The sequence below is a fragment of the Macaca nemestrina genome, chromosome X, assembly GCF_043159975.1.
Source record: "Macaca nemestrina isolate mMacNem1 chromosome X, mMacNem.hap1, whole genome shotgun sequence".
Classification (NCBI taxonomy): Eukaryota; Metazoa; Chordata; class Mammalia; order Primates; family Cercopithecidae; genus Macaca; species Macaca nemestrina.
In genome coordinates this window covers 76,794,985-76,815,872 of record NC_092145.1, presented here as the reverse complement: position 1 = coordinate 76,815,872, position 20,888 = coordinate 76,794,985, and the positions used below count along the sequence as shown (strand labels likewise).

The 20,888-nt window shown below is 40.7% G+C and overlaps 1 protein-coding gene across 1 annotated transcript; it reads right to left on the bottom strand.

Moving 5' to 3' along the window:
* Positions 1 to 3,185: 3,185 nt before the first annotated feature.
* On the bottom strand, positions 3,186 to 13,189 carry LOC105464302 (TATA-box binding protein associated factor 9b). Its single transcript, XM_011712075.2, has 8 exons — positions 13,169 to 13,189; positions 11,788 to 11,913; positions 11,078 to 11,159; positions 10,193 to 10,329; positions 9,980 to 10,114; positions 9,149 to 9,224; positions 6,749 to 6,859; positions 3,186 to 5,187 (listed from the first exon to the last, which is right to left on the bottom strand). The coding sequence occupies exons 2-8, from the start codon at positions 11,836 to 11,838 to the stop codon at positions 5,024 to 5,026; spliced, it is 756 nt and encodes a 251-aa protein (XP_011710377.1). The 5' UTR covers positions 11,839 to 11,913; positions 13,169 to 13,189; the 3' UTR covers positions 3,186 to 5,023.
* Between the last annotated feature and the right edge of the window lie 7,699 nt (positions 13,190 to 20,888).

Below are 20,888 nucleotides of genomic sequence, written 5' to 3'. Positions count from 1 at the left end.
ATTTACTTATGTAACTTTTATTGTCTTTGGCATTAACAGTGTTTAAAAAAATTTTCTTTTTCTGTGTATACCCATCAGTGATTCATTCCCAAATCTTCCAGAAGTGTGTCTCAATATATTAAAACATATTGAATAATCCTTGTTAGAGTTATCCCTGCAGGAGTCCTTGGTGCTCCTTTTCCAATTTGTACTTGATGCCCTCTAAGTAAGCTGTACAGCTAGCTATTGCTCTGGGATTTCCTGTAACCTTCTTGGGGATTCCTTTTACCTCCTGTGTTAGACTCCTGTTTTCTGGATTCCCCCTTTTCCCTCTTTCTTGGTCTACTTTTTGTAGAACACAAGACTCTACTAGCTTCCTGAGAAAAAGGGTGCCTGGGAGGCAAGATCTCTAAGACTTTGTAAGTCTGAAAATATCTTTATTCAACCCGTATGCTTGATTCCTAGTTTGGCTATATATAGAATTTTAGCTTGAGTATCACTTTTTGAGACTCGAAGCCACTGTTTCATTGTCACTGTTGAGAATCTAATGGCCATTCGGATTCTTTCATCATATTTATAATTTTACCTTCCTATCTCTTTCCTGTCCTTTTAATGGAGTTTTGGGAGAGAGCAAAGGTAAACGTGATTTGAAAAAGCCATGTCTGACCAGAAATTCTGTGCTGGCAAGATATGTATTTCACCTTTAGGGACAAAGAAATAGTTAAACTTTTGGACAGGACCACAGAGCTACTGAGTAACGGCAGGGATTCAAGTCCAGGTTTTTCTGGTTCCAGTGGCTGTTGCTTTTCCAATGTGCCTCCCTCCCTGACATGATGCTTCTAGATTATAGATGCTTCTAGACTATTTTGTTTAACCCTGGATAGAATAGCAAAAGAAAATTTTGGTGGTTGCTCTGAACAAAACAAATTTGAAAGCTCAAGTTTTTTCTTCATTTGTATTTTAGTTAATACTGTACCCATATTTGTAGTTAATTTTAAATTGCACCATGTTTCTGCATACCTCTAAGGGTACTCAGGAATTCTAGTCCAATTTTTTTGACTTTTTTTCCTACCGATTACCTTTCCTCCAACATTTAAAAAATTATTTCAAATGGAACTGAAAGAAGCATAAACTCCCATAAACCCAGCAGCTAGACTCTACAGTTGCCAACATTATCTATCCAACAATCTCCGACTGTACCTTTTAAGTACTTTCTACTGGACTGTTTCCAGGATCACCCCCCATTTATTTGGGTTGTTAACCTAAAGAACGAATGGGGGAAACTCCAGTCGTAAACAACTTGTCAGGCAAATAAATTTGAGTTCCTGCTATGTGCTTAAAGACGTGATAGAGGGAATATAAGATAGCATTTATGTTCCGAAGGAATTTTTTTTTTTTTTTTTTTTGAGACGGAGTCTCGCTCTGTATCCCAGGCTGGAGTGCAGTGGCCGGATCTCAGCTCACTGCAAGCTCCGCCTCCCGGGTTCACGCCATTCTCCGGCCTCAGCCTCCCGAGTAGCTGGGACTACAGGCGCTGCCACCTCGCCTGGCTATTTTTTGTATTTCTTAGTAAAGACGGGGTTTCACCGTGTTAGCCAGGATGGTCTCGATCTCCTGACCTCGTGATCCGCCCATCTCGGCCTCCCAAAGTGCTGGGATTACAGGCTTGAGCCACCGCGCCCGGCCTGGAATTTTTAACCTAGCCAAAGAAGATAGTAGATAACTTATGTGCATATAAGCTAGAACAGCATAAGGGGCGGGGCATGGTGGCTTATGCCTGTAATCCCAGGACTTTGGGAGGCCGAGACGGGCAGATCACCTGAGGTCAGGAGTTTGGGACCAGTCTGGCTAACATGGTGAAAACCCGTTTCTACCAAAAATACAAAAATTAGCCGGGCGTGGTGGCGGGTGCCTGTAGTCCCAGCTATTGGGAAGGCTGAGGCAGGAGAATCACTTGAACCCGGGAGGTGGAGGTTGCAGTAAGCCGAGATCACACTACTGCACTCCTGCCTGGGTGACAGAGCGAGACTGCCTCATAACAAAAACCCCACAAAACAGTATAAGGATGTGCTTTCTAATTTGGAATTATGAATTATTGGTAAAATATTGCAAAGGTATATGCTTTTAAGTTGTAAATTCACCTTTAACCCTAGACTATATATATGTGTTTATATGCAGAAAAAAAAAAATAATCCCCATGTCGTAACTGAACAAATTGGTTCTTTAGCTCAGCGTTTTCCTGTTTTCTTCTTCATTTCCAAAATTTCCCTCAAGCACAGGGGTTTACACATGATCAAAAAGGAGTATACAATGAAGACACCTTGCTCATTCCCCTACCTACCAGTTTCCCTCCCCAGAAGCAACCTCTGGAAGACCAGTTTCCTTTAATCTAAGGCTACTTAATATACATAAAGAGGCTGGGCGCGGTAGCTTACGCCTGTAATCCCAACACTTTGGGAGGCCGAGGTGGGTGGGTCACGAGGTCAGGAGATCGAGACCATCCTGGCTAACATGGTGAAACCCCGTCTCTAAAAATACAAAAAATTAGCCGGGCGTGATGGTGGGCGCCTGTAGTGGCAGCTACTCGGGAGACTGAGGCAGGAGAATGACGTGAACCCGGGAGGCGGAGATTGCAGTGAGCCGAGATGGGCCACTGCACTCCAGCCTGGGCGACTGAGTGAGGCTGCATAAAGAGCATACCATGTGTGTATATCTGTATATAAATATATTAAAATGTAAATGGTGGCATACCTGCTCTTCTGTAGTTCTGATTAGTGTTTTCTTTCCTGTCTCTTGAGTATTCCCTGTCACCTTGGATCCCTTAGACCATAGTGTGCATCATATCTTTCATTCTCCCCCTGCCCCATGCTGGCTATATTCCTATATTCATACTTAGATTATAGACACTTGTTTGCTACCCATAAAAGGAAGAACTAGAGGTAACAGTGTCCTCACCCCATTTACCATCAGCACATATTTTTAAAAAATTCCACCTAGAAGCTGAAGGACAACTGATTTAAACGCATATTTTACTCATTTTCAATTTGCTTCACTATGATGTGTCACATGCTGATTCCAGATAAAAGCAAGTGATTTTCTGATATATAATTAACTGTTAAACAAGTCTTAATGGCTTTTGGCCATCAGAATTACTGGGCTTTGTTATCTCCCTTGAATCCTTTAAGTAAAAAATGAAAGAGCACTGATAAGCTCAAATTTTTATTAATAACCTTGGAACAAATACAATAATTCCTTATAATCATATAGTATTTTACAATTTTGAAAGAATTTTCACATATACCAATTGAACCCTCACAACAGCCCTGTGAGGTAGGCAGGGTAGGTGTTACTTTCCTACTACTAGTGAGGAGAACAAGGCTAAGAGGTGAAGTAAGGTCACACAGTTGGTAAATGATGGAACTAGGACTAGAACCTAGGCCTCCTGACTTGCTGCCTCCCTGAGAACATTCAAGTAATAATATCCTATGCTATATAATGAATATTTATCTCCTATGATGTTGATCAGGTCTGTTTTTATACATTTTACCTGTTTTTATATTACCTTTCCCTAATATCGAAAACACTAAAACTGATGAGACATTTCTTCTCTGTTATTGGACTTTTTCTTAGATATATCAAGCATTATCCTAAGATGAAATTCTGTTTTGAGGATCCTTGGCTATAAATTCTAAATTATGATACGAACACATTTATTTTACAAAATTCTACAAAAGTACATTGAACTTAAGAAAAACAAAACAGGTGTGTTTATATTTGCAAAAGCTTTGCCATCTTTCCCAATATGACTGTGTAAATGGAAAACAGGGTAAAGTGTTCAGCAACATTACAGTATTATTGGGAAACCTATGCAGAGTGCACATAAATCCAAGTCACATCACACTAATTTCTTTTCCTTGTGGGCCTTATAGAGGATGGAGAACCATCAGCGTCTTACTTTCAGGTTTGATCCCGTCTTATATGTGACATCCTCATGTCAACAAGCTAAAAAACCGATCTGAATTATACCAATGGGGGGCTCAAGCAGCAGTGATCAAAACATAATATGTATGTGGTAAAAAGGAACACTTGTTCTTCAGTGGTTTTGCCTAGGTCCAGTGTAATTACTTATCAAAACATGTTTTAAGCTACAGCATCTCTTGTTAAATTTAGAAATGTGAAACATGTAGTTATCAACTTGGAATACAAGACTAAAACTGAATGTAACCCAAAACTACCTGTCAAGCACAGTAAAGCTTAACAGGCATAAAAACTAAGGTGTAAAACCCAACTGCTCTGATAAGAAGAGTGAAAACCAGCAAATGCAAACCATCAGGTTAAAGTGAATCACAAAACATTAGGCATGTAGAGCATGTTTTAAAAATAGGAAAATGACACTGAGCTGTATTACCAGGAATTATATTTTTAAAATTCCAGGTATGGCCTTTTACATTTAACAGCAATGGAGAGAAACAAGCCTATGGGGGAAGTGCAGAAAATGAATGGGATCCAGAAAAGGAGTTGAGTTTGGGAGTTAAGGAAGGCAAAGAAACAGATACATTCAAAATGGATTTAGAATCTCTCCTCTAAATCCACCCTTTCCAAAAAGTGTTTCCTAAATTGAGAAATTTGGTAAAAAAATAAGCTAGTGACAGTAACTATATTACCTTATAAAATAAAGTAGTAGTTAAATGTAGATCAGAAATTATGCTGTTAAAGATAAATCTGCTGACCAGGCTGTAGAACCTGAAACTTAAGTGCTGCTATCAGTGATAGAAAGCAGCAAAGTGTCTCAAAAACAGAACTGCCATACTAGGACTCAACATTAATGAAACTATTAAGAAACAAGTACTTAACTGTTTGTAATTGAAGCCTAATGATAAACACATTTGTATGTTTACTAAAGAGATCTAAAAGTTTGATGAAAAATACTGCAGCTACGTTTCAGTCTTAAGATAAAACGAGAAGATCTAGAATATTCTAGTTCAGTACACTGAGTTCAAAACAAACTTTCCTTTTGAAATGCATCTAGACTAGACTATATTCCTTACATAATATCATTGTCATCATCCTCTTCATGCTTTCTCTTCAGCGGGTTTGCTTCATTGGCCGTGTTCTGTGACGAAACCATGTTGGTGGTAATAAGAATATTTTTGGGCCCAATCATTGAAGGATTAATCAGAACATTTTGAACTGCAGTTGTTGCAGGAACTGTAAACAGAGAAGAAAGCCCCCCCAAACCAAGCTATGAATTACCCAGAATCCAAAACATGGTAAAAAGTATACAACAAAGCTGAATGTAATTCTAATACCAATTTCAACAGCATGAAGTGCAACTATATCATAGAAGAAACACAGGTACCTATACTGCAATGAGTTGAATTTTAAAAAATCTTTATTTTTAATTGGCAAATAATAATTGTATATTTATTTATTGTTAAATTATTAATTTTTTTTTGAGACAGTATCTCGTTCTGTCGTCCAAGCTGGCGTGATCTTGGCTCACTGCAACCTCTGCCTCCTGAGTTCAAGTGATTCTCATGCCCCGGGTTCCCAAGTAGCTGGGATTTTAGGCATGTGCCATCATACCTGGCTAATTTTTGTATTTTCAGTAGAGACAGGGTTTCACCATGTTGGCCAGGCTGGTCTCAAACTCCTGGCCTGAAGTGATCCTCCTGCCTCAGTCTCCCAAAGTGCTGGGATTACAGGTGTGAGCCATCGCACCCTGCCAATAATTGTGTATATTTATGGCATATAATGTGATATTCTGATCTATGTATAGATAAAGATTAAATCAAACATACCTAGTACAAGGTTGAAGAAGTTCTGTTGTATTTTAACAACCTAGAATTTCAATTTAGTCATGGGAAACTGCACTGGACTCATCATGCAACATACTACATAAAGGCCTATGTTCAAGGCCAGGAATCACTTCCCTAATAGGTCAGTATTTTACGTAAGTTATTTATTGTGTGCAGTTAAGTTTCAGAAGATGTGAAATCTAAACATACTTATTAGTAAACTGTGCTGACAGAATTCTACTTATTCCAGCCGTGTGTGTCTGTGTGTGTGTGTGTGTGTGTGTGTGTATCCTATGAACTAAAGGTACAGTTTCATTTGAATTTACATTTATGTTCTGGATTGCATACACATATTCATCACTAAGTTTTGTCGCTTTCTTGAGCTTTCACCTTAACTGCTTTTCCTTGAAGATGCCTTAGATTTGTGGATCCTGTTTAGTTCATGGTGTTCTTTGAAAATCTGATGAACACACTGACTACTCTTTTCCTCCTCCCCAAAACATTACACATATAGTAGTCCCCTGTTATCCGCAGTTTCAGCTACTTGTGTTCAACTGTGATCCAAAAATAGATGAGTACAGTACAGTAAGATACTTCGAGAGAGATCACATTCACATATATTTGATTACAGTATGTTGTTGTAATTGTTTTTTTATTATTGTTAATTTCTTGCTGTGCCTAATTTATAAATTAAACCTCATAATTTAGAAAGTTTATAAATTGAACTTTAAAGGTTGTAAATTTAACGGGGGGTCTTGGAACATAATCCCTCAAGATAAGGGGGGAGACTCTGTAAAATTTCACAGAATTTTAGAGGGCTCTTAAGTCCCTCTGAAGAACCCTGATTTGCAGCATTACTGCCACCTTCCTGTTGGGATATTAAAACAATTTACCTCTTGCTATAGGAACACAAATGGTTCTACAATTTCAAATTATTCACAAATTCTGTTCCCTACCCCCGATCACATTACCTGGTTTCACAGGTGTGGACTGAGAAGGTGGAATCTGCACCGTAAATCTTTGGCTTGTCACTGACATTGGAGTTGCAACTTTATTTGGGACAGACACTGTTTGTGGGGTTGCTGTAGTTACAATAAACAGACCATGTTTGTTAGGTGATTTATACACATTTATATTCTACACTCAGCTTACCGCAAACTATCTTCAAAGCAAAGGAAACTAATAAAAGGTAAGGAAAAAGTCATTAAAAATAAGAGCAAAAGAACCTTAAAAAATTTACAAGCTTGCTTAGATGTTACAAAATTCAGTTTAGAATAGTGGTAAAGAATGTTGGCTCTGTAGCCTACCTGCTTGAGTTTGAATTCAGGCTCTCACCTACTAGCTGAGTGTCCCTGGGCAAGTTATTTAAATTTTTGTGCCTCAGTTTTCTCCTCTGTAAAATGGGGGATAATATCACCTATTTCATATAATTCTTGTGAAAATTAAGTAAAACTAATCCCTGTAAAACTCTTCAAACAGCATCTGTTACATAGTAAGCACTGAGGTTTAGCTGGATGAAGACAAAAAGATGAGAGTTTAACCTACCAGAATAAAGACCCAGGTTTTCTATTTATTACCTTAGTTGGCACTTTTCATCTTGGTCGCTTGCTGAGAATCAGAAGATGTCATCTATGCCCATGAAACTAAAGCAGAGATCAAATGTACCCCTTGAGGTCTCCAGGTGGGCCCAGAAAATTTATTCCCTTTCTGTGTTCGGATACTTAAGCAGAAAAATATCTTGGAGATAACCTAGTCTAAACCCCCAATCATCTAAATTCTACCCATTATTCCAAGGTACAACTCAAATACTACCCCGTTTTATAAAACTTTCCTTAATTTTCTCAGTTAAATGTCTTATATTCTGCCTCTGAAGTTCCCTTAATGTCATAGGAGTCATTATTATTATCTCACTGACTAGATTACAAGCTTGGTTAACATTTTTCATCCTTGTGAGCACACGGCTCTTTTACCTTGCTCCTAATAGCTACTCAACAAATGTTTGCTTAATAAATGTATTTTGCAAGACTCGAAGACTTAATATATATACTGACATCATTGCTCTCTCAAAAAATACATTTATGGAAATGTATCCATTTCCAATTTTTCATTTGGGGATGCAGGCTATCCAATACATCCCTTCCCCCTGGAACCAGCAGCCTACCCAGAGATAGAGTTGCTGAGGACACTACAATTATCATTTCTAGAGAAAAAGGTGCAGAAAGTCTAAGGGAAGAAAGCTCAAAGGTACCGAGAAATCTGGGTTTTACTGCTTTCTCTCCCAAACACAGAAGGTGAGACCTTCCTCTAAAATATCTCCATCCCTAAGTTTTCCCATGTATTAAGGATCAGTCCAAAGAATTTGGTGAAGCGTAATGAAGCAATGTAAGTATTTTATTTTATAAAGAAAAAAGAAAATTCACAGTAGGTGAATGTTTTCTTGGCCTTAGGATTGTTAATACATTTAAGCAGGTATGGAGTTCAGGCTTTAAAACTGAACACATTAGACTGTAGATGGAGCCTCCCCAAATTGAACAGAGTAAATACTCAGGTCTTAAGGTCTATATAAATCATTTTAATTTTTTTTTTTTTTTTTGAGACAGAGTCTTACTCTGTCGCCCAAGCTGGAGTGCAGTAGCATGACCTCCGCTCACTGTAACCTCTGCCTCTTGGGTTCAAGTGATTCTCGTTCCTCAGCCTCCCGAGTAGCTGGGATTACAGGCACCCCTCACCATGCCCGGCTAATTTTTTGTATTTTTAGTAGAGACGGGGTTTCACCATGTTGGCCAGGCTGGTCTTGAACTCCTGACCTCAAGTGATAGACCCGCCTCGGCCTCCCAAAGTGCTGGGTTTACAGGCATGAGCCACCGCACCTGGCCAACTCATTTTAATTTTTTTTAAAGTTTAAAACTTGCATCTTTAGGCCTGGCGTGGTGGTTAGTATTAAAAACAGTTTTTTTCTTTGAGATCCTTAAGATTTTTGTACATCTTAATCTTCTACTGTATTCTCTTATTTGGAAATTTAAATTTCTAATAAGCAGTCTACTGCCATAAGTGTGTGTGGCACCTTATAGAAGGCACAGAGTACACAGCTAAGAGTAAACTCCTGTTTTTGGTATCAGAGTTTATACCACCAACAGTGGAGGCAATGTCCAATTTTATACTCATTTGAGATCAGACGTTCCTTGTGGCTTTCTCATTTTGAAAGCCAGTAACATGTATGTTTATAGTTTTATTAGAGGATGAGTAAAATTATTAATAGTAACACATACACAAGAATTTCTGATTCACTTTTTGACTTGCATTATAGTTCAAAACCAAGTGCTGAGGCACTGCTTTACCAGCCAGAAATGCCATTGTCTCCTCTCACTTACCTATAGTAGGAGTAGTAGGTTTGCTACTAACAGCACCAACACTTAATCGTGGAACTAGTCTCCCTTGGTTAGGTCCCTAGGGGATTTAAAAAGCAAATTAATGTTAAGATGTGACACCTAACTTTACCAGGAATGAAATTAGGATTGCTGATGTAAATGATCATGGATAATCCATGGCAAGAAAGTCCTGTTTTTGTTCTCTCAGTGTTCTAAATCCAACATTTAATCTGGGGTTTGCATAAACATATATACATGTCTTTATATAAAAATAGATATGAATACATATATAATCTTATGCAGTATTAAAGTTTAAGATAGAGTCTTATTTGAATGGGGATAACAGCTAACTACTTTGTGATTTGTAATCTTAACTAGTCAATTTCTTAACCCAAAAAAGAATAAAACTCTTATAGTGGAACTTCAGAAAAAAAAGGCAGCCTATTATAGGGAGAACTTTTTCAGTGGTGGGAGAGCTTTAGGTCATATTTCAGAAAGCTGGCCCAATTCCTGATGGTATCATTCCCTCTGTTATTAGGCCTCACTAAAAAACTAAGATATAGTGGAAAGATTGGGAGTTATGAGGTTTGGAATCAGTCCTAGCTTGGCTACCAACTTCACAAATGAGTTCAGGCCCCGCTTCCTGATGTGAAGAATGACTGTTGAATTAGATGAGCACTAAAGGTCCATCTAGCTCAAAAAATTTTTAAAATTAAAAAAATTCTAGTAAGTTATCTTAACCTTTAATCTACTATACTAGCTACAGGAAATTGCACAAAGCCCCCTATCATATTCCACCTTTTAAAAAAAGAAAAGTTGACTAAAATTTCTTACCTTTTTAATTAAGGACTTCAGCCTATAGTTTGGAGCTGTTAAGCAGTATCTATCAGGTGGCAGTCTAGGTCCTGCATATGGCTTAATCAGTGGCAAAGGGGTTTGATTTTTCTGCCTTGCGATATCCAGTAAAAACTTAAAAAAAAAATCCTTATTAGAACTACAGTTTAAAAAATTGTAAGTAAAAATAACTTCAAATCCAAGTTTGCTCACATCTCTTGGGGGAGGAGAGGTAAAAGATTGGTCAGCACGACACTGGATTGCCAGTCTCACATCATCTGCATCAACGTTAGGTTTCTTAGCATGGCTCGAATAAATTTTTGCATCATCCAGAATTGTAGTCACATAACCTTTAAGAAAAAAACAATCTTTTCTTAAACATATGAAGACAGCTTAATATTTATGGCTACTTAAAAAAAGTTTCCACTAATTTGTAGACAGTTTATAAATTTTGTGGTTTTTTGTAGAGACAGGGTCTCACTATGTTGCCCAGGCATAACTCAAACTCCTGGCCTCCCGCCTCAGCCTCCTGAAGTGCTGAGATTACAGGTGTAAGCTACTGTGTCCACCCTAAATGCTGATTTTAATAGGTAATTGTCCTGTCTATATGATCAGTTTTAAACAGATATCACAGTATGAATACTACTGTCCCCTAGCATGAACTCCTTTTTAGTTCTTTAGGCTGAATTCTACAATACTGTTAACATAATTTGGTTGAAAATGTTCTTACAAGGCTGGGCGCGGTGGCTTACGCCTGTAATCCCAGCACTTTGGGAGGCCGAGATGGGCGGATCACTTGAGTCAGTAGTTCGAGGCCTGCCTGGGCAATATGGCGAAACTCCCTTTCTACTGAAAATACAAAACTTAGCCGGGCATGGTGGCAAGTGCCTGTAGTCCCAGCTCAGGAGGTTGAGGCATGAGAATCGCTTGAACCCAGGAGGCGGAGGCTGCAGTGAGCCGAGATCCCGCCACTGCCCTCCAGCCTGGGCAACAGTGAGTCCCTGTCTCAAAAAAGAAAAGAAAAGAAAATGTTCTTACAATAAAAATATCTTTTCTAGTTCACAAGTTAGGCAAGTTTTTGGTGTTTCATTAACTTACGGAAAGCAAATTCCAACATTTGATTTATAACCCTTGGTTCATACTCTGTGATTCCCATATCCTTCAGGATCTGTGCCATCACCTGTGGATTCAAATAAAAACGCCAGATGCAGAATTTGGTACTGGAAATCAAGGCTGGACAGAAGGGTAGTATTTATATTTATGATACAAGGTTCCCCTTCTTTGGGCTCCAAAGTCCTACTCACCCTTGTCCTTCCAAGTGAGTCAGTGATCACACCAAATCGCATAGTATGCTTTTGCAGAAAACTTTTATTTTTATTTTTTGGTGGGGTTGGGGGCGGGGTGGGGGGCAAAGAGAAGACAAGTTGGCTTCCCCAGCAGAGGTAGGGATAGGTCCAGCTGGTTGTCATTTTTGGCTGTGGCGGCGGGATAAGCTAGCATCAGAACCCTGGACGCAGAGTCAGGGCTGGCAGATAGGTAGAGACGAGGGGGCGGCAGGGGCCCGAAGCCCTGGACACAAAGCTGGGCAGCCGTTCCGCAAGCTCCGCTGGACCACGACCCTCTGGCAGAGCTTGGCCCGAGCGGCGAGATAGGGGCCCGGGGGCATCCCCATCACCCTCTCCTCCTGACGACCCTGACCAGACTGAAACGAGCGTGCGAGCCCTCCCTCAGGCCCTCAGCGTGGCCCTGCCTCGCAGGTCCCTGGCTGCACCTGGCTTCGCGCTCCGCCGCTCATCCTTCCCACTTACCAAGGCATCTCTCGGAGCGTTCTTGGGAGGCGCCATCTTGCCCGACTCCATATTATCCAGCCACTCGTCATCGGAGGACAGAGGAGAGAGAGAGGAGCTCGCGGGCTCCTCGCTCAGGCTCCACCCCTGCGGGGAGAGGGAGGAGGGAAGCGGAAGGCGGGGTTACGTGCCAGCCGCGGGGGGCGGGAGTTTCAGCAAGACGCTGGCCAGGGGAAGAGACGCGCTCGGGCGCCGGAGCTCAGGATTGGAAGAAGCAGGTAATCCTTCCCCGTGGAGCCTGCTGGGGGCTAAAAGAAGTAGAGGAGCCGAGAAGCTCGACTCCCCAGAGTTGTTCTCCGGCAAAGGGCACCAAATGGGCCAACCTCACCTTTGCGGGGGTCCCTCCTCACACCTCCATGGCTACCACCTTGGCCCCTTTCGGCTTCCCGAAATTCCAGACCCAGTCAATGTTAGGGCTGCTTGGTCCAACACAGTTGGACTCGTTACATTTGAATGTCACATCACCAACGAATACATTTTTAGTATAAGTATATCCCAGATTTGCACAGGCCATACTTATGCTACGAAATAATTGTTCTGATGTTCATATTTAACCGGGTGTCCCGGATTTTTATTAGCTAAATCTGGCAATCCTACCCAATAGCTTGCTGTCCACACAGGATTTTCGTTAGCCCTTGTCACACTCAAAGCCCTACCGTGGCTGCCCATTTCACACTGATGAAAAACTAAAGCCTTCACTCTGCCCGTTAGAGACCCTCTAGCCACTCTTGGCCCCGAGCAGCTTACTGTCTCCCCGCTGAGGCCAACACAGGACCCTTCCTTGCCTCCCAGTTACACCCTTCCCAGCCCCTCCCCACAGAACTGCCCGAAGGACTCTCGTGAGAACCGACCATCTAGTCCCAGTGACTTTTAAAAAAAGTGCATCAGTTAACTATCTCTGGCTTAAAATGTCGCAGATAACTTACTCTTAACCTACACATAAACCAACGCCCTAGGATTCTCCATCTCGGGAACAGGAACTCACCCAGGCCAGAAACGGAGCAGGCAGCCATGTTGGTGCTTTCCCTCACAATCCACATTCAATCTAGCAACAAGTGTTGTCCAGGTGACCTCCCAAAGTTCTATCCATGTCTCCACATCTCCATCCAGTGCTACTATGCTAACGAGTCCAAGCCAACATCCTTACTCACCAAGATTACAGATACACGCTCCCCAAATAGTGTCCCCCGACATTCCTTACACAGCTAGACGGACCTTTCGGTCATAAATCCAATCACTGTTTTCCTTAAAACCCTCCAGCGGCTCTCCTCACAAACACATACACAAGTACATACTAATTTCCCAGTCTTAGTGGGCCCTTCAGTTTTGCGGAGCAGCTCACCTCATCAGACTCATCAGAATCAGCCGTCCACCTGGCCGCCATCTTGAAGTTTGGGCAGGAACCCCCAAGAACCAAGTGTTCTCAATACATTGTTTCGAGTGAGAGCACGTGCCCCCACGCTGAGCTAGTGCCCTTCCCCACTCTTACTGTGGCCAACCCCTCTGCAGAACTAACAACAGTCGCTTGCTTTTGAATATTTGCAAGGTACATTTAAAAATAGGTGGAGGCCAGGCACGGTGGCTCACGCCTGTAATGCCAGCGCTTTGGGAGGCCGAGGCGGGCGGATCACTTAACGTCAGGAGTTTAAGATCGGCCTGGCCAACGTGGTGAAATCCTGTCTGTGCTAAAAATACAACATTTAGCCGGGCGTGGCGGCACAAGCCTATAGTCTCAGCTACTCAGGAGGCTGAGGCAGGAGAATAGCTGGAACCCAGGAGGTGGAGGTTGCAGTGAGCCGAGATGGTGCCACTGCACTCCAGCCTGGGCGACAGAGAGACTCCGTCTCAAAAAAAGAAATAAAATAAAATAAAAATACGTGGTATATTTGCAGGGTACAACATTTAAGACTACTTTAAAATACCCTAGTAAAAGAAAGCCTCTCTCACCTGTTCCGGCCACTGATGTCACTTTCACAGAAGGCACCAGTGTTTATCAGTTTCTATTCTGTGCAATTTACAAATAGTATCTTGTTTGTATATTTTTCCTCCCACTAGAATGGTACTACAGTCTTAGGGTGACCAACTTGCAGAGAGCCAACCCAGGACCTAGATGTTGTAGATGAAGAAAACCCATAACATATTATAAATAATTGTGCATATGTATCATTACTTAACAATAAGTGTTCACTTGAAATTATGTTTTTATGTATTATTTTCTGTTACATAAGTGCTATTTAAACAAAACACTAAGGCCATTAGTAGTAATTAATAGTAGGATAAGTTAAATAATATGTGTGAGAAAATCTAACAATATTTTTCATTATATTTCTGTCCTCTGCGCAATCTAACTCTTGCACATTTAAATTTTGTACTCTGTATTGTGTATTCTTTATATACAGAAATATAAGACTTTTAAAAGGAATGTAAATACAATAAGACAAACAGCTATCTATATATATTTTTAATTTTTCTGTGTATATAGTAAGTATATGTATTTATGGGGTACATGAAATGTTTTGATGCTTGCATGCAATGTGAAATAATCACATCATGGAAAATAGGGTATCCGTCTCTTCAAGCATTTATTGTTTGTGTTATAAGCAATCCAATTGCACTCTTTGTTATTTTAAAATTTACAATTAAGTTATTATTGACTATAGTCACCCTGTTGTGCTAGCAAATGCCAGGTTTTATTCATTGTTTCTATTTTGTTGTACACATAAACATACCTGCTATCCCACTATCCTTTCCAGCCTGTGGTAACCATCTTTCTACTCTGTGTGTCCATGAGTTCAATTGTTTTGAGTTTTGGATCCCACAAATAAGTGAAAACATGTGATGTTTGTATTTCTGTCCTTGGCTTATTTCACTTACCATAATGACTTTTGGTTCCATCCTTGTGGTTGCAAATAACAGGATCTCATTCTTTTTTATGGCTGAATAGTACTCCATTGCGTATAAGTGCCACATTAAAAAATTTTTTTATTTTATGTTCAGGGGTATATGTGCAGGTTTGTTATATAGGTAAACTTGTGTCACAGGGGTTTGTCATACAGATTATTTTGTCACCCTAGTACCAAATAGTTATTTTTCCTAATCCTGTTCCTCCTCTTACCCTTCAATCTTAGGTAGGCCCCAGTGTCTGTTGTTCCCCTCTTTGTGTCCATGAGTTCTCATCATTTACCTCCCACTTATGAGTGAGAACATGTGGTATTTGGTTTTCCGTTCCTGCGTTAGTTTGCCAAGGATAATGGCCTTCAGCTCCATCCATGTTCCCAGAAGACCTAATCTTGTTCATTTTTATGGCTGCATAGTATTCCATGGTGTATATGTACCACATTTTATTTTTCCAATCTGTCACTGATGGGCATTTAGGTTGATTCCATGTCTTTACTATTGTGCATAATGCCACAATGAATATTCACATGCATATATATATATATATGTGTGTGTGTGTGTGTGTGTGTGTGTATATATTTAGATGAAGTCCTGCTCTGTTGCCCAGGCTAGAGTGTACTGATGTGATCTCGGTTCATTGTAACCTCTGCCTCCCAGGTTCAAGTGATTTCCAGCTAATTTATGTATTTTTTTTTTTAGCAGAGACAGGGTTTCATCATGTTGGCCAGGCTGGTCTCGAACTTCTGACCTCAAGTGATCCACCTGCCTCGGCCTCCCAAAGTGCTAGGATTACAGGTATCCACTGCACCTGGCTTGTATTTGTCTTTATGGTAGATGATTTATATTCCTTTGGGTATATACCCTGTTATGGGATTGTTGGGTACAATGGTAGTTCTCTTTTTAGCTCTTTGAGGAATTGCCACACTGCTTTCCAGAATGGCTGAACTAATTTACACTACCTCCAACTGTGTATAAGCATTCCCTTTTCTCTGCAACCTTGCCAACACCTGTTATTTTTTGACTTCTTTTTATTTGAGCCTGGGTCTCACTCTGTCACCCTGGATGGACTACAGAGGCACGCTCACAGCTCATTGCAGCTTTGACCTCCTGGGCTCAAGCGATCCTCCCACCTCAGCCTCCTTAGTAGATGGGACTATAGGTGTGTGCCACCATGTCCAGGTAATTTTGGTACTTTTTGTAGAGGTGGGGTTCTGCCATGTTACCCAGGCTTGTCTCTAACTCCTGGACTCAAGCGATCTGCCCACTTCAGCCTCCCAAAGTGCTAGGATTACAGAAATAAGCTACTGTGCCTGGCCTGACTTTTTAATAACAGCCATTCTGACTGGTGTGAAATGGTATGTCATTGTGGCTTTGATTTGCATTTCTCTAATGATCAGTGATATTGAGCTTTTCTCATATACATGTTGGCCACATGTATGTCTTCTTTTGAAAAGTATCAGTTTAAGGCCGGGGGCGGTGGCTCAAGCCTGTAATCCCAGCACTTTGGGAGGTCGAGACGGGCGGATCACGAGGTCAGGAGATCGAGACCATCCTGGCTAACCTGGTGAAACCCCGTCTCTACTAAAAAAAAATACAAAAAACTAGCCGGGCGAGGTGGCGGGCGCCTGTAGTCCCAGCTGCTCGGGAGGCTGAGGCAGGAGAATGGCGTGAACCCGGGAGGCGGAGCTTACAGTGAGCTGAGATCTGGCCACTGCACTCTAGCCTGGGCGACAGAGCGAGACTCTGTCTCTGAAAAAAAAAAAAAAAAAGAAAAGTATCAGTTTATATCCTTTGCCCACCTATTGATGGGGTTGTTTTTTCTTGTGCATTTGTTTAAGTTGCTTAGAGATGCTGGATACTAGACCTTTGTCAGATGCATAGTTTGCAAATACTTTCTCCCATTCTGTAGGTTGTCTGTTTACTCTGTTGATCGTTTCTTTTGCAGTGCAGAAGCTCTCAAGTTTAATTAGATCCCATCTGTCAATTTTTGCTTTTGTTGCAATTGCTTTTGGCATCTTTATTATGAATCTTTGCTCATTCCTATGTCCAGAATGGCATTGCCTGGGTTGTCTTCCAGGATTTTTATAGTTTTGAGTTTTACATTTAAGTCTTTAATCCATCTTGCATTGATTTTTGTATATGGTATAAGAAAGGGGTCCAGTTTCAATCTTTTGTCTATGGCTAGCCAGATATCCCAGCACCATTTATTGAATAGGGAGTGCTTTCCCCACTGCTTGTTTTTGTTTTTGTCAGCTGTGTTGAAGATCAGATGGTTGTAGGTGTATGAGCTTATTTCTGGGTTCCCTATTTTGTTCCATTGGTCTATGTGTCTGTTTTTGTATCAGCACCGTGCTATTTTGATTACTGTAGTCCTGTAGTATAGTTTGAAGTCAGGTAACATGATGCCTCCAGCTTTGTTCTCTTTGCTTAGGATTGCCTGGGCTTTTAGGGCTTTTTTTTTTTTTTTCCCCAGATGAATTTTAAAATAGTTTTTTTGGCCAGGCGTGGTGGCTTATGCCTGTAATCCCAGCACTTTGGGAGGCCGGGGTGGGCGGATCACCTGAGGTCAGGAGTTCAAAACCAGTCTGGCCAACATGGCGAAACCCCCTTTTAGTAGAGATTTTTAGTCTCTACTAAAAATACAAAAATTAGCTGGGTGCAGTGGTGGGCACCTGTAATCCCAGCTACTTGGGAGACTGAGGCAGGAGAATCGCTTAAACCCGGGAGGTGGAGGTTGCAGTGAGCTGAGATCATGCCATCGTACTCTAGACTGGATGACAGAGCAAGACTCTGTCTCAAAAAAAAAAAAAAAAAAGTAAATTTTTTTCTAGTTCTGTGAAGAATGTCATTGGTGGTTTGATAGGAATAGCATTGAATCTGTAAATTACTTTGGGCAATATGGCCATTTAAACAATATTGATTCTTCCTATCCATTCCATGAACATAGAATGTTTTTCCATTTGTTTGTATCATCTCAGATTTCTTTGAGCAGTGTTTTGGAGTTCTGATTGTAGAGATCTTTCACCTCACTGGTTAACTATATTCCTAGGTATTTTATTCTTTTTGTGGCAATTGTGAATGGCATTGTAATCCTAATTTGGCTCTTGGCTTCACTGTTGTTGGTGTATAGAAATGCTAGTGATTTTTGTCCATTGATTTTTGTATCCTGAAACTTTGCTGAAGTTGTTTATCAGCTAACGGAGCTTTTGGCCTGAGACTATGGATTTTCTAGACACAGAATCATGTCATCTGCAAACAGGGACAGTTTGACGTCCTCTCTTCCTATTTGGATGCCCTTTGTTTCTTTTGCCTGATCGCTCTGGCCAGGAATCCAATACTATGTTGAATAGGAGTGGTGAGAGAGGGCATCCTTGTTTCGGTACCACATTTTCTTTATCCATTCAGCTGTTGATGGACACTTAGATTGCTTCCAAATGATGGCTATTGTGAAGAGTGCTGCAATAAACATGGGAGTGCAGACATCTCTTTGATATATGGATTTTCTTTCTTTTGGGTATACCCAGCAGTTGGATTGCTGGATTACATGGTAGTTATATTTTTGTTTTTTTGAGGAACCTCCAAACTCTTCTTTATAGTGGTTGAGTATTAATAATTTACAATCCCACCAACAGTGTAGGGGACTCTCTTTTTTTCACACCCTCGTCAGCATTTGTTACTGCCTGTCTTTTGTATAAAAACCATTTTAACTGGAATGAGATAATATCTCATTGTAGTTTCGATTTGTATTTCTCTGATGGTTAATGATGTCAAACACCTCTTCATGTACGTTTTCTATTTTTTGTGTCTTCTTTTGAGAATGTCTATTCAACTATTTTGCCTATTTTTAAAAATCAGATTATTAGATTATTTTCCTATAGAGTTGTTTGACCTTCTTATATTGTCTGGTTATTAATCCCTTGTCAGATGGGTAGTTTGCAAATATTTTCTCCTATTCTGTGGGTAGTCTCTTCACTTTGTTGCATCATTTGCTGTACAGGAGCTTTTTAACTTGATGTGATCTCATTTGTCTATTTTTGCTTTGGTTGCTTGTGCTTGTGGGGTATTACTCAAGAAATCTTTGCCAAGATTGATGGCTTTTGGAGTTTCTCCAATGTTTTGTTTCAGTAGTTTCATAGTTTCAGGTTTTAGATTTAGGTATTTAATCCGTTTTGATTTGATTTTTGTATATGGCAAGAGATGTATGAGTCTAGTTTCATTCTTCTGCATATGGATATTCAGTTTTCCCAGCATCATTTATTGAAGAGAGTGTCTTTTTCCCAGTGTATGTTCTTGGCACCTTTGTCAACAATGAGTTCACTGTATTTGTGTGGATTTGTTTCTGGGTTTTATATTTTGTTCCATTGGTCTATGTGTCTGTTTTAATGCCACTACCAGACTGTTTTGGTAACTGTAGCTCTGTAATATAATTTGAGGTCAGGTAATGTGATTCCTCTAATTTTGTTCTTATTGCTTAGGACAGCATTGGCTATTCTGGAGTTTTATTGGTTCTATAAATATTTTAGGATTTTTTTTTTCTGTTTCTGTGAAGAATGTCCTTGGTATACTGATGGAAATTTTATTGAATCTGTAGATTGCTTGTACCTTACAGATCTCCTGGCCGATAAGGTTTTCTCTGAAAAGTTTGGTGCCACATGTATTGCAGCTCCATTGTATGTTATTTGTTTCTTTCCTCTTGCTGCTTTTATGATCCTTTGTTTGTCCTTGACCTTTGGGGTTCTGATGATTAAATGCCTTGACATAGTCTTCTTTGGGTAGTGATATGGTTTGGCTGTGTCCCCAACCAAATCTCATCTTGAATTGTAACTCCCACATTTCCCACGTGTCATGGGAGGAACCTTGTGGGAGGTGACTGAATTATGGGGGTGGGTCTTTCCTGCACTGTTCTTGTGAGAGTGAATGAGTTTCATGAGATCTGAATGTTTTAAAAATCTAGGGTTTTTCTGCACAAGGTCTTTCTTTTTCCCTGCTGCCATCCATGTAAGATGTGACTTGCTCCTCCTTGCCTTCTGCCATGATTGTGAGGTCTCCCCAGCCACGTGGAACTGAGTCCAATTAAACCTCTTTCTTTTGTAAACTGCCCAGTCTCGGGTATGTCTTTATCAGCAGTGTGAAAATGGACTAATACAATAAATTGGTACCAGAAATGAGGTGCTGCTGAAAAGATACCCAAAAATGTGGAAGTGACTTTGGAACTGGGTAACAAGCTGAGGTTGGAACAGTTTGGAGGGCTCAGAAGAAGACAGAAAAAACGTGGGAAAGTTTGAAACTCCCTAGGGACTTGTTTAATGGCTTTGCCCAAAATGCTGATAGCAATCTGGACAAGAAAGTCCAGGCTGAGGTGGTCTCAGATGGAAATGAGGAACTTGTTGGGAACTGGAGCAGAGGTGACTCTTGTTATGTTTTAGCAAAGAGACTTGGTGTAATTTTGCCCCTGCCTTAGAGATTTGTGGAACTTTGAACTTGAGAGAGATGATTTAGGGTATCTGGCAGAAGAAATTTCTAAGCAGCAAAGCATTCAAGAGATGACTTGGGTGCTGTTAAAGGCATTCAGTTTTATATAGGAAGAAAAGCATAAAACTGGAAAATTTGCAGCCTTACAATGCCATAGAAGAGAAAATCCCATTTTCTGAGGATAAATTTAAGCCCACTGAAAAAATCTGCATAAATAACAAGGGGCTGAATGTTAATCCTCAAGACAATGGGGAAAATGTATCCAGGGCATGTCAGAGGTCTTCAGGGCAGGCCCTCCATCACAGGCCCAGAGGCCTAGGAGGAAAAAGTAGTTTTGTGGGCCAGGTCCAGGGTCCCAGTGCTGTGTTCAGCCTAGGGACTTGGTGCCCAACATCCCAGCCACTCCAGCCATGGGTGAAAGGAGTCAATGTAGAGCTTGGGCTGTGGCTTTAGAGGGTTCAAGCCTCAAGCCTTGCCACATGGTATTGAGACTGCAAGAGCACAGAAGTCAAGAATTGAGGTTTGGGAACCTCTGCCTAGATCTCAGAGGATGTATGGAAATGCCTGGATCCCCAGGCAGAAGTTTGCTGCAGGCGCAGAGCTGTCATGGAGAATCTCTGCTAGGGCAGTGTGGAAGGGAAATGTGGCGTTGGAGCCTTCTCATGGAGAACCTCTTGCTAGAGCAGTATGGG

Coding starts and splice junctions, on each gene's coding strand:
- LOC105464302 (XM_011712075.2), bottom strand. CDS start 11,838: ATGGAGTCGGGCAAGATGGCGCCTCCCAAGAACGCTCCGAGAGATGCC. Junction 6,860..9,148: donor ACCTACTACTCCTACTATAG/GTAAGTGAGAGG, acceptor TTGTAACTACAG/CAACCCCACAAACAGTGTCT. Junction 5,188..6,748: donor GTCCACACCTGTGAAACCAG/GTAATGTGATCG, acceptor CTCTGTTTACAG/TTCCTGCAACAACTGCAGTT.